Raw genomic sequence first — 12,801 nt, forward strand, 5'->3', positions numbered from 1 at the left:
AAAGCCATTGATGTCAAGATCAGTGATGAAGACAAAGTCATCCTTGTTCTGAATGCCCTGCCTAATTCCTATGATCAGATGCGTGATGCAATTTTGTATGGGAGAGATAAGGTGATTTCCATGGTTGAGGTGCATGCTACACTCATGGCAAAGGAGTTGCAGAAGGGTGCACCAAGAAAGCAAGATTCACAGCCAGAATCTTTGAATATCAAGTAATTTAACAAGAAGAAGTTTAAGAAGAGAAGTGAGGAGCCAAAGGCTGAGAGTTCTGGGATGAAAGAGACTAGGAGCTGCCATCGGTGTAAGAAACCTGGGCGTTTGAAACGTGATTGCTATGCATGGAAGAAGAAGCAGGCAGCAGAGGGTCTATCTCATTCCAATGTGGTCAGTGGTGAAGCTGATGAGACACATGAGGTGATGAATGCCATGAAAAAGGAATTTGATATCTCTAGGCACTCTTGAGAAAAAAGGCTTCTCATTCACTTCAGAAAATGGTGAAATGAGAATCTGCCAAAATTCAAGAATTATGATGATTGCTCAGAGAATGGGGAGTTTCTATTACCTGCAAGCTACTGTGGTGAATGGTGAGGCAAACTCTATTATTAGAACTGATCTGAGGAGTTGGCATCTCAGACTTGGCCACCCAACAGAGGGCAGTCTCAAAGCACTGATCCAGAAAGGGTTAATTGATGGTGATGGATCAGAAAAGCTTGGTGTGTGTGAGGATTGTCTGCTAGGAAAGGCCAAGAAGCTCTCATTCCCTACAGGTAAACACACCTCAATCTCACCTCTTGATTATGTTCACTCAGATTTGTGGGGCCTGCTCCAGTAAAGAGTCAAGGTGGAGGCAGGTAATATATGTCCATAATTGATGATTCGTCCAGAAAAGTCTGGGTCTATGTGCTTAAGGAGAAGTCTAATGCTTTTAGATTCTTCAAGGTGAAAAGAGGTTGAAATAGAGAAAGGGTCAATGCCTAAAGTGTCGAGGACAGATAATGGGCTAGAGTATCTTTCAAAGGAGTTTGATGAGTTCTGTCTTGAGAGGGGGATAAAGAGACACAAAATAGTCTCAGCAAACCCCCAACAGAATGGAGTAGCTGAGAGGATGAATAGGACTCTTGTTAAGATAGTGAGATGCATGATGTCTTCTTCTGGAGTTTCCAAGAGTTTATGGGCAGAGGCTGTTTCAACTGCTGCATATCTGATAAATAAATGTCCAACTTCTGGGATTCAAGGGTGAAGTTCCAAATGAGAGGTGGTATGGTGGAAAGAGTAACTACTCTAGGTTGAGACCTTTTGGATGTAAGGCTGTAACGTCCCGATTTTCTAAACCTAATCTTTTAACCATAAAGTACTTGCATTTAATTCAATTAATATTGCGAGGGTCCGTGAATTAATTGTTGAGTGGAAATTGTCGTTGGACTAGAAATTGTGAAATAAATTACTACGCGAATTTAAAATAATTCCTTTCCATGAGGAATAAATATATTGGACTCAATACGCGAGTTGGATCGGATAAATTGAATAAATAATAGAAATCCAGTCAGTGATAAATAAATTGTGGGCTGCATTAATTCAAATTTTATTTAAAGATTCTGTAGAGATTTTTTCCTCCTCCGTGATGAGATTTTCCTCCTCAGTGATCTGCAAATAAAATATTAAACAAATCTAATTAAATAACTAACGTTCAAAAAAAAGAAAGGAACTATTCCCACGATTAAAACCGTTCCTCCCCCTCACTCCATAAATCTCTCCCATATCAACCACCTCCCCTCTATAACACACCTCTCACCAATCCGTTTTTCTCCTATCTCTGCAACAAGAAAGCAAGATTTCTTCTACTCAATCAAATTCAAGGTAAATTCTGCAGAAATTCCTCTCTATTCTACATGCTTTGAAACCAACTCATTAAACTCCTTCTGGCAAAAACCTGGAATCAAGTTCAGAAAAGAGGTAACAGAAACCACAATCTCTTTTGCTCAAACCAATTTGTTCACATTCTTAGAAGGTATATCCCATACTCAACACCAACTCACTTCTTCAATTACCTCAACAATTTGCATCTCATGAATTCGGTAATTATAACTCCAATTGAGGAAACCAAAAAAAAGAACCAACCTTTAGTAAAAGAAATTTAAGAACTTAACTCGCGGGGTGAAAACGGGGCTGTTTCGGGGTGAATCGGGGCTGCCGGAACGGCGACACCGAGCGACGACGGTGGTGTGCGCGGAGCGGCGAATTGGAGCCGACCAGCAGCTGCTCGATATGGACTACACCTGAACGGTGATGAAGCGGGCGAACCACGACGCGATCCTTCTTGACAAATTTGGGGATCTTGTTTTGTCTTCTTGTAAGAGAAATCGAGGGAGAGATAGAGAGAGTTAATTGGTGGGTGCTTCTGTAATAAGTGTTACAAATTTGAAAAAAAATTGGGATGTTCTTGGTTGAGAATTGCGTAAGAGAGAGGCGACGGGTTTTGGAAGGAGATCTGTGCTCTCTTGTTTCTTTCTTAAGAAAAATATATGTACCATCCTTTTAATATTATTTTAATCTAATGTATGGTTTTTAAAATGGAACAAGTGGTATTTACGTGTAGGCATAATAGTTAATAGGAATAAATTTCCACTTGTTTTATTTCATTTGTTAATGATAGTTTTAAATAAAGGGGCTATCTGTGTTGAACAAAAAAAATGGAAGGATGAGTGTACGTGAAGTTACTTTAGGTGGGGATTATATTGGGCTAAGATAACAATTATCTTGGGTTAAATTAATTAATCCTTGGGCAGCCGCCGAATAATTGAAAACCGAGAAAATGAGATAAACTACTTTAATTAGGAAGCATGCATTTATTTATTTATTTAAAAAGTGTTTAATTTATGTATTATCTAAATGTTAAAGGTGAATTATCGCAAGTGAAACGTGATATCAAGGGAAAGAAAGTACTTGAGAATTAAGCGGTCGAGGTGAGCTTTATTTCCTAAACTCTTATATATTTGAAATTTATGATTACGGCGTTATAAGGGTGGTTTAAAATGTTATGCCATGCCTGTGATTGTTTTGATGATGTTGTGTGCCTGATGCCTAGTTTGTGAGTTCGCTCCATTAGGCTATAGGGCTATGTTGTCTGATGCCTAGATTGTGAGTTCGCTCCATTAGGCTATAGGACTATATAAACGAATTTGGGTCTGAGTAGGGCCGCAAACCCTATCAGGCTAGTGTACATAGTTGGGATCGGGAGCCGTCCTTGCTAGTCAGCCGGTCTCGTGGGCGAATAGTGTGGCCACACTTTCGTCGCACTACGAAAATGTTGTGATTGATGGATTGTTGAGAAAGTGGGGAGATTGTTGGACTGGCCAGTCTATGAAATTATTTCGGCATGAGTTCACTGAGTGCATCAAGTACTCAGCCTTGCATGTGTTTTCCCTATGTGCAGGTTGAGCGGCGACGAGAACATGGTGGTGTTGAGCAAGTTAATTGGAGAACTAATTGGTTATCTTGAATTATGAGTGTCGTTGTGTCTTCACACATGACGTTGCTCTTTCTCTTGGCCGTTTCCGCTGTGACATTCCTTTTACTTATCATTTATTGGGCCTGCAACTTGAATTGTTTGGATATTGGATATTTGAGATTTTGTTGGATAAGGTCAAACTCTTTGTCGTTTTCTTTGAATATTGATTATTGGTCAAACTCGTTATTGAAACCCTAGTTCTCTTTGTTTGTTTATTAAATCCTTTTTAATCACGATCGCCCGTATTTATTAACCCTAAAGGGCGGTCGTGACAAAGGCATTTGCACACCAGAAGCAAGGGAAGCTGAATCCCAGAGCAATCTAGTGCATCATGCTTGGATATCAGAAATGTGTGAAGGGGTATAGGCTATGGTGCATTGAGCCAGGCAACCAAAAGGTGATTGTGAGTAGAGATGTAGTTTTTATAGAGGACATGATGCCATACCTAGAGCACAAAGCTGAGAAACATACAGAAAATTCCATCAATCCAAATGATGATCAGTTTGAGGTGGAGCTGAATGGGCTGGAGACAGCTCCAGTATGTCCTGAGTCTGAGGATGAGGCCAGAAGAAGATCATGAAGCTCAAGGATCTGGATTGAATCAACCTCAATAGCATCAGTCTGATCTAGCAGATTATCAGCTGGCTAGAGACAGACAAAGGAGAACTAATGTGCGAGCTCCTGCAAGATTTAGGGATTCAGAAATGCTATTCTTTGCATTGCATATTGCTGAGCAATTAGAGTTGAAGGGCCTGCATCCTACGCTGAGGCTGCTAGAGGACCAGAAAGCAAGCAATGGATACAAGCAATGGAAGAAGAAATTGATTCCCTAATCAGCAACAAAACATGGATTCTTGTTGATATAGCAGAATTAAGAAAGGTCATTGGTTGTAAATGGGGGTTTTCAAGAAGAAATTTGAGTCATCTGGATCAGATAAAGTCAGATTCAAAGCTAGACTCGTGGCTAAGGGCTTCAATCAAGAAGAGGGGGTATACTTCAATGAGGTCTTTTCTCCAGTAGTCAAACACAATTCTATAAGGGTGTTGCTGTCAATGGCTGCTAGGATGGATTAGGAGCTTGAGCAGTTGGATGTAAAGACTGCATTCTTGAATGGGGACTTGGAAGAAACAATATACATGTCACAGCCTCAAGGCTTTGAAGTCCCAGGCTCAGAGGGGAAAGTTTGCTTGCTGAAAAGAGCCTATATGGGCTAAAGCAAAGTAGTAGACAATGGTATTTGAAGTTTGGTGAAAGCCTCTCAAACCTGGGATTCACAAGGTCACTATATGATAGTTGTGTGTTTGTAAAGAGGCAGCAAGGAAAGGACCTCATATATCTTCTACTCTATGTAGATGATATGTTGATATCTGGTGCAGACATCCATGAGATCAACAAGGTGAAGGCTCAGCTTAGAAAGGACTTTGAAGTGAAGGATCTGGGGATTGCTAGAAGGATTCTAAGAATGGATATAATCAGAGACATAGGCAATAAGAAGATGTGGTTGTTTCAGACTGATTACATTCAAAAGACATTGAGCAAATTCAAAGCAGATAGTATGAAGCATGCTGCAACTACTTTGGCAGTCCATTTCAAGCTTTCAAAGAAGCAGAAACCAAAGAATGATGAAGAGAAGAGGGAGATGGATCTGATCCCTTACTCTAACATAGTTGGAAGCCTCATGTACATGATGATCTGCACAAGGCCAGATATAGCCTATGCCATAAGCACTACTAGCAGATACATGACAGATTATGGGAAGCAACACTGGAATGCCTTAAAGTGGACAATGAGATATCTAAAATCAGCAGATAAGCTGGGAATTATGTTCATAGGAGGCAAGGGAGATGAGAAAGAGCCTTTGATGGGATATTGTGATTCAGATTATTCAAATTATTCAGATTATGCATCTAATATGGAGACAGGCTACATATTCACTTTGTATGGTTCGGCAGTTTGTTGGAGTCAAGCCTACAAAATGTGGTGGCTTGTCAACCACAGAAGCTGAGTATATGGCTCTTACTTCAGCTGTAAAGGAGAGCAAATGGTTGATGGGATTGATATCTGATTTTGGAATAAGGCAAGATATGGTTACAATACATTGTGACAACAATGGAGCCATCTGCTTGTCCAGACATCAGATGTTCCATGAACGCAGCAAACACATAGATGTGAGGCTTCACTTTATCAGGGATGAAGTAGAAAGTGGAAGGGTGAGAGTGGTGAAGATAGACACTGCTCATAATCCAGCAGATATGCTGACAAAAGCTCTGAGTAAGGACAAGTACGATTACTGTTGCAGATTGGTGAACTTGTGTGCAGTGGAGTCTTGAGCATTGATGTGCTAACCAAGGTGGAGATTGTTGAAGATGTGGCTGAGCATGATCAATGCAAGTGCATGGAGCTTAAGGTGTGGAACACAACATCAGAGCAAGAGTTCAAGAAGTGATTGAACACTAGCCGTTAGAGTAGGTAGTTATAACCGTTTTTTGGAAGTGAAGTCTAGTTCACTTGCTTCTTTACTTGTTTCTTGTTTGTGTATAAGTAGAGAGGTTGGTTAGTTTGTTGAAGCAAGTTGAGCTTCAGTTTCATAGAGTGTAAACAATTGATTTCCTCCATTGAATAAGATGTTGGAACATTTTATTATGGTCCAACATAATAGTCTAAAGATTGTATAATATTTATGGCTATTTATTGATTGACTCGATTACGTGATCTACTGAGGTTATATAATTTATAGGGTCAAACGATTATCTATAAAAGTATGAGGACTATCGTGCAGTACTACTTTGGATAACTTTAATTTTGTTATGGGTGAAATTAAAGTTATAATAAAGTTATGGACTTATTCTCTAAATACATGGTTATGGTCCCCAAGTGCAACCTATAAATAGGTCAATAGATTCCCATTCCTATTGATCAGACGTATAATTTCAAGACTTCACAGATTACAGAGAATTTGTGAGAGAGCGTTGTCACTTGGAAGACTAAGTTCCATACTTCAGAATCATCAACAACGTCATGAATCCTAATCCATGTACGCTTCCGATTTATGTTTATCAATCGTATTCGACATGCGTGATTTATGTGAATCATTAATTTGATTCCAACAATTGGTATCAGAGCCAATCCATGTTGGATCGAATTGATAATTTGATTTCTGTTGGTATATCCGGTTTTGAATTCATATTCTGCTTAAAGTATTCAGTTATGGTAATTGTTAATGCACGCATGAATTATATGTGTTTGTTCTATGGAATTGAGTATGGAATTGAGAATTCTATTTTATATGGCCTGGTTACTTGTGTGTGATTAACTATACAGAGTACTTTTCATTGAATTCAATCTTTAGTCGGTGGAATTCTTCTCTTTGGATTAATTTAGGATTGGTTCCACAATTTTGTTTGAAGAAAAGCTTTAGTGAAATACGTTAATTTTTGCCAAAAATTCTTTCAATTGGGTTTGTAATTTTTATAATTGGATTCTTTTCAAAAAGGCTTTCATCAATCTTTATAATATGATTTGATGCGGTTGAGCCATCAATTTTGAAATCACGTGTCAGAATTTTTGGCAAAATTTTGGTGTTCTTAAGCACCATGTATTTCTATTCGCTTTTTTCTTTTCGTGGTTGTGGCCAAATTCGGCAAACGGTGTAGGCGCTGAGTCACCGATATTCATGGCATCAGTTGCGGCGCCAAAACGACGCCTCTTTTCATAAAACGGTGCGTCTGTTTGTTTTGTGATTCAGTTTTTCAAAATGCTTTCCAAAATAAAATAAAATAAGATAAATTTTTTGTCGATAAACTGTTATGACTCAACTATTTAATTAATTGATTTAAATTGTTGGTCACCTTCCATGAGCCGCAACTTATGATTTCTTGTGGGCTAGTTTATTTTCATCTTTGTTTTGTTTAAATTATTAATTACATTTGCAGAATAGCCCAAAATTGAAAGTATAAAACAATTAATGTTTTTTTAATTGTTTTGGTTATTAAGTACTTAATTAAATAATGACTTCTTTTGTTGTCTATTATTCTAAATGAATTAATTAAAGCATTAACTCGCCAAAGTGGCTCTGATGTGTAGATTAATTTTATTTGGAGTGTAGATGTTATTTGTATACATGAAATACATGCGAATAGTTAATCTGCCCAAAGGAAGATTGTTAGTTGCCCGTGTTTCGTGTATACTTTGTGGTAATAATATGAGATTATCCTTAAGTCATTGTGGACACTAAGTCGGCCCAAAGGAAGACTTATTGTTTGACAGGAAATGATTATCTATATTTGATTACTACATATTAAGATGTCACTTGCAAGTTATTATTTTGTCCAAAGATGAAATTTTAATGTTGTGCTGACATCTTGAAATGGGAATTGTCATTATTTAATTTATTTACTTATTATTTATGTGAGCTAATTATTGTCCTATTTGTTATATTTGTTCTTTGCTAGCTCAAAAATCTGCTATTGGTTTTCTAAATTCCATTCATGTGCTAAAAGGCAATACTTATGCATCATGGAGAAGCAAGGTATTGATTGTTTGAGGATTGCAAATTTAGACTATGCACTTCGGACGGAGCAACCCGCCCCTCTTACTGATGAAAGTTCCGATGAGGATAAACGGAATTTTGAGAGGTGGGAACACTCCAATCGCATGAGTCTTATGATTATGCAACATACCATCCCTAAAAACTCTCGCGGTACTGTCCTGAAAGAAGCAACTGCTAAGAAATTCCTCGAGGCAATTGATATGAATTTCGCAAGCAATGAAAAGGCCGAACCGACTTCATTGATGCATAAACTTGTGACCATGAGGTATAATGGACGAGGGGAAATTCGGGAGCACATTATGGAAATGTCAAACACTGCTTCAAAGCTTACGACACTTAATTTACGATCAATGATGATCAACTAGTGCATTTGGTTATGATATCTCTTCCTCATCAATTTGATCACTTCAAAGTTAGTTACAATATTGAATGAATTGATTTCTCGTTGTGTTCAAGAGGAAGAGATGTTGAAGCAAAGTAAGACGGAAAGTGGAATTGCCATATCCCGTTTTCTTCAAAGAGACGATTCCATCACTAGAGTAGACTTCCTCCTTCAACCATGAGAGCTAAGTGGAAGAAGAAGCGTATGAGGAGATTGAAGAGGAATCGCCGAAAGATGAGGCAGAGATCCAAGTAGTCTCCCCAATTCCTAGCGTTTTTGTTTTCGTATTTTGTTTCTTGAATTTTGTTATATCATACTAGTTGGTTATGAACTACATGATTTTGGATCTACTATTTAATCAATTGATGCTTCATTGATAAAAAAAAAGTAAGACGGAAAGTTCTCACTTAGCAACAAGCTATAGGGGTAAACGAGGAAGGGACAAGGGAAAGAGGATTCTTTCTGAGTTTGCTAAGGGGAAGAGGATTCTTCCCGATTCCTCCAAAAATGTTGCGGGTCCATCTGCAAAACAGTTTAAGAAAGAAAGATCGGGTTCAGTTTACTTCTTTTGCAAGAAAGATGGACACAAGAAATGATTGTGAAGAATATCACGCTTGACGCGTGAAGAAGGCTACATTTTTTACTTATGTTTGTTCAGAAGTTAATTTAGCTTCTGTACCTGGACATACTTGGTGGTTAGATTCTGGTGCTACTACTCACATAAGTGTGTCCATGCAGGGTTGCCTCCAGTGCCGAAAGTCAATTGATGATGAAAGATTCATCTATGTGGGCGATGGCAAACAAGTTGAAGTGGAGGCAATAGGCACATTTAGATTATTACTAAAAACTGGTTGTTATTTGGATTTAGAACAGACATTTGTTGTACCGTCATTTAGACAGAATTTAATTTTTATTTTTGTATTGGACAAATTCGGTTATACTTGTTCATTCAGAAATAGTAAATTTAGTCTTTATCTAAATTCAACTTTGGTTGGAACCGGTTCTCTTTCTTATGGTGATAATCTTTATTTGATTAATACTATTACTTCATTTAATGAAGCCCTGCATGTGAACTCACAAGGTACAAAGCGTAAATTAATGAGTGAGAATTCTGCTACAATTTGGCACAAACGTTTGGGTCATATCTCCAAACGGAGAATAGAAATACTTGTATCAGATGGAATTCTTACCATTCCCAATATGGCAGACTTTCAAGTCTGTGTTGAGTGCATTAAGGGGAAACAAACAAACATTAGGAGATTTGAAGCCAATCGGACTACAGACGTCTTAGAACTTATCCATACAAATATCTGTGGACCGTTCCCTACTGCTTCTTGGAATGGTCAACGATATTTTATTACGTTCATAGACGATTATTCCAGATATGGTTATTTATATCTAATAAGTGAAAAATCTCAAGCACTAGATACGTTCAAGAGTTATAAGGGGAGGTTGAAAATCAACTTGGCAAAAGAATTAAGAATGTCAGAGCTGACCATGGTGGAGAATACTATGGTAGATATGATGGCTCAGGTGAACAACGTCCAGGACCCTTTGCCAGATTTCTTGAGGAATATGGAATCGTTCCCCAGTACACAATGCCCGGTAGTCCTACCATTAATGGTGTTGCTGAAAGACGAAATAGAACCCTCAAGGATATGGTTAGAAGCATGATTAGCCATTCTACTTTGCCAGAATCCCTTTGGGAAGAGGCACTTAAGACCGCAACATGCATCCTAAATCGTGTACCTACTAAAGCAACTACCGTAACCCCTTATGAATTATGGACGGGCAAAAAGCCCAGCTTAGGTCATTTACATGTTTGGGGTTGTCCAGCAAAAGCTCGGCCTTATAGGCCACACGAGCATAAATTGGACTCTAAAACGGTAAGTTGTTGTAGGTTATCCTGAGCGGTCAAGGGGTTTCAAGTTCTATGATCGCACAACTAGATCTTTTTTCGAGACGAATAATGCAAGGTTCTTTGAGGAAGTTGAGTTTGGGGGGGGGAAGATGGTATGAAGAATGTTGTCTTTGAAGAGGAAGTAATTTCACTTCCCTTCATTCCAGAACAAGACGACACTCTTGTAATTTCTGTTCCGCCTCCCGAACAACAACATGAAGAACAACCTCAACCTCCTCAAGAACATGACGAAGTGGTGCCACTAAGAAGATCCACTAGAGTAAGGAGACCAGCAATATGTACAGATGAATATATTGTATATCTCCAAGAGCATGAGGTAGACATTGGAGTGATGGAAGATGACCCAGTCACTTTCCGTCAAGCCATTGAAAGCTCTAATGCTCAAAAGTGGATCGATGCTATGATTGAAGAGATTAAGTCTATGCAAAGCAATGATGTTTGGGATCTTGTCCCATTGCCTAAAGGTGCAAAACTCATTGGTTGCAAGTGGATTTTTAAGACCAAACGGGATTCGCAAGGCAATGTGGAAAGATATAAGGCTCGTCTTGTAGCAAAAGGCTTTACTCAAAAAGAAGGCATCGATTTTACCGAGACTTTCTCTCCAGTTTCAACGAAAGACTCATTCAGAATAATCATGACACTAGTGGCTCATTTTAATTTGGCGACATTACAGAAACGATTTATATGGTGCAACCTGAAAACTTTGTGTCTGGTGACCCAAAGAAGATGGTATGCAAACTTAAGAAATTCATCTATGGTCTTAAACAAGCGTCTCGTCGGTGGTATGTTAAATTTTATCAAATTGTCGTCTCATTTGGATTTGAGACAAATCCAGTTGATGAATGCATATACTATAAGTTCAGTGGGAGCAAATTCATTTTCCTGGTTCTATATGTCGACAATATTCTACTTGCTTGCAATGATGTAGATTTATTACGTGACATCAAGAAATTTCTTTCAAGAAAATTCGAAATGAAAGACCTTGGTGATGCGTCTTTTGTATTAGGAATCCAAATACATCGAGATCGTTTCTTAGGTGTACTTGGATTATCACAAAAGAGCTACATCGATAAAGTATTGGCAAGATTTCGTATGAAGGATTGTAGACCAGGAGATACCCCTGTGGCTAAAGGTGATAAATTTAGTTTAAATCAATGCCCTGAAAATGAGCTTGCAAGAAAGGAAATGGAATTACATCCCTATGCATCGGCTGTGGGAAGTCGTATGTATGCACAAGTATGTACGCGTCCGGATATTGCGTTGGAAAGCAGCCAAACATGTTTTGCGGTGTCTGCAAAGAACAAAGGATTATATGCTCACTTATAGGAAATCGGATCAGCTTGAGATCATTGGGTATTCTGATTCGGATTTCGCGGGATGCCAAGACAGTCGTAGATCCACGCCAGGTTATGTTTTCATGCTAGCCGGAGGGGCTATATTCTGGAAAAGTGTTAAACAAACATTGATAGCAACCTCTACAATGGAAGCAGAATTCATAGCTTGTTTTGAGGCATCACAACATGGAGTATGGCTGCGAAACTTTATTCAAGGACTGCAAATTGTGGAGAGTATTGAAAGACCACTCAAGTTATATTGTAACAATAAGACCGCAGTCATGTACTCCAACAACAACAGGAGTTCGTCGAAGTCTAAACACATTGACATTAAGTTCCTTGCTGTTAAGGATAGAATTCAGAGTAGACAATTGCAAATTGAACACTTAGGTTCGACTTCCATGCTTGCGGATCCTTTTACTAAAGTTTTACCGCCTTCGATTTTTCATGAGCATGTATTTCACTTGGGTGTTCGACCTTGTGATACTTTGGTTTAGTGGGAGTTTATGTTCATCTATGTAATAATATTGAATTTCAATTATATTAACAGCACACTTTAATTACTTTGGTTTTAGTTACATTGAATTATACTTTGGTATTTCTGATCTCACTATAGTTTCAGAGGATCAGTTGAAAATAGACATGCAAAAGATCACATAGCATGTAATTTTCATGCTGCACACTCATATTTTGATTTGTGTTGCTGGATGTGTTGATATTTGTGATCACTGATGAGTTTAGTCATGTATACGTGTTGTGACTTAAACTTCTTTGGTTCTATATTAACATGTTTAGTAGACCGGATCAGTAAAGATGATTAATATAAATAGTAAGCGCGCAAATTTAGTAATGAACAATCATTTGGTGACTTTTATATTGGTCCAAGTGGGAGATTGTTGGAACATATTATTATGGTCCAACATAATAGTCTAAAGATTGTATAATATTATGGCTATTTATTGATTGACTCGATTACGTGATCTACTAAGGTTATATAATTTATAGAGTCAAACGATTATCTATAAAAGTATTAGGACTATTGTGCAGATACTACTTTGGATAACTTTAATTTTGTTATGGGTGAAATTAAAGTTATAATAAAGTTA

General features: G+C 38.1%; 1 protein-coding gene across 1 annotated transcript; it reads left to right on the forward strand.

The window, feature by feature from the left end:
* The first annotated feature begins 8,024 nt into the window (after positions 1 to 8,024).
* On the forward strand, positions 8,025 to 8,423 carry LOC121808988. Its single transcript, XM_042209542.1, has one exon. The coding sequence runs from the start codon at positions 8,025 to 8,027 to the stop codon at positions 8,421 to 8,423; it is 399 nt and encodes a 132-aa protein (XP_042065476.1).
* The last annotated feature ends 4,378 nt before the right edge of the window (positions 8,424 to 12,801 follow it).

Source organism: Salvia splendens, chromosome 6, assembly GCF_004379255.2.
Source record: "Salvia splendens isolate huo1 chromosome 6, SspV2, whole genome shotgun sequence".
Lineage (NCBI taxonomy): Eukaryota > Viridiplantae > Streptophyta > Magnoliopsida > Lamiales > Lamiaceae > Salvia > Salvia splendens.

Coding starts and splice junctions, on each gene's coding strand:
- LOC121808988 (XM_042209542.1), top strand. CDS start 8,025: ATGGAGAAGCAAGGTATTGATTGTTTGAGGATTGCAAATTTAGACTAT.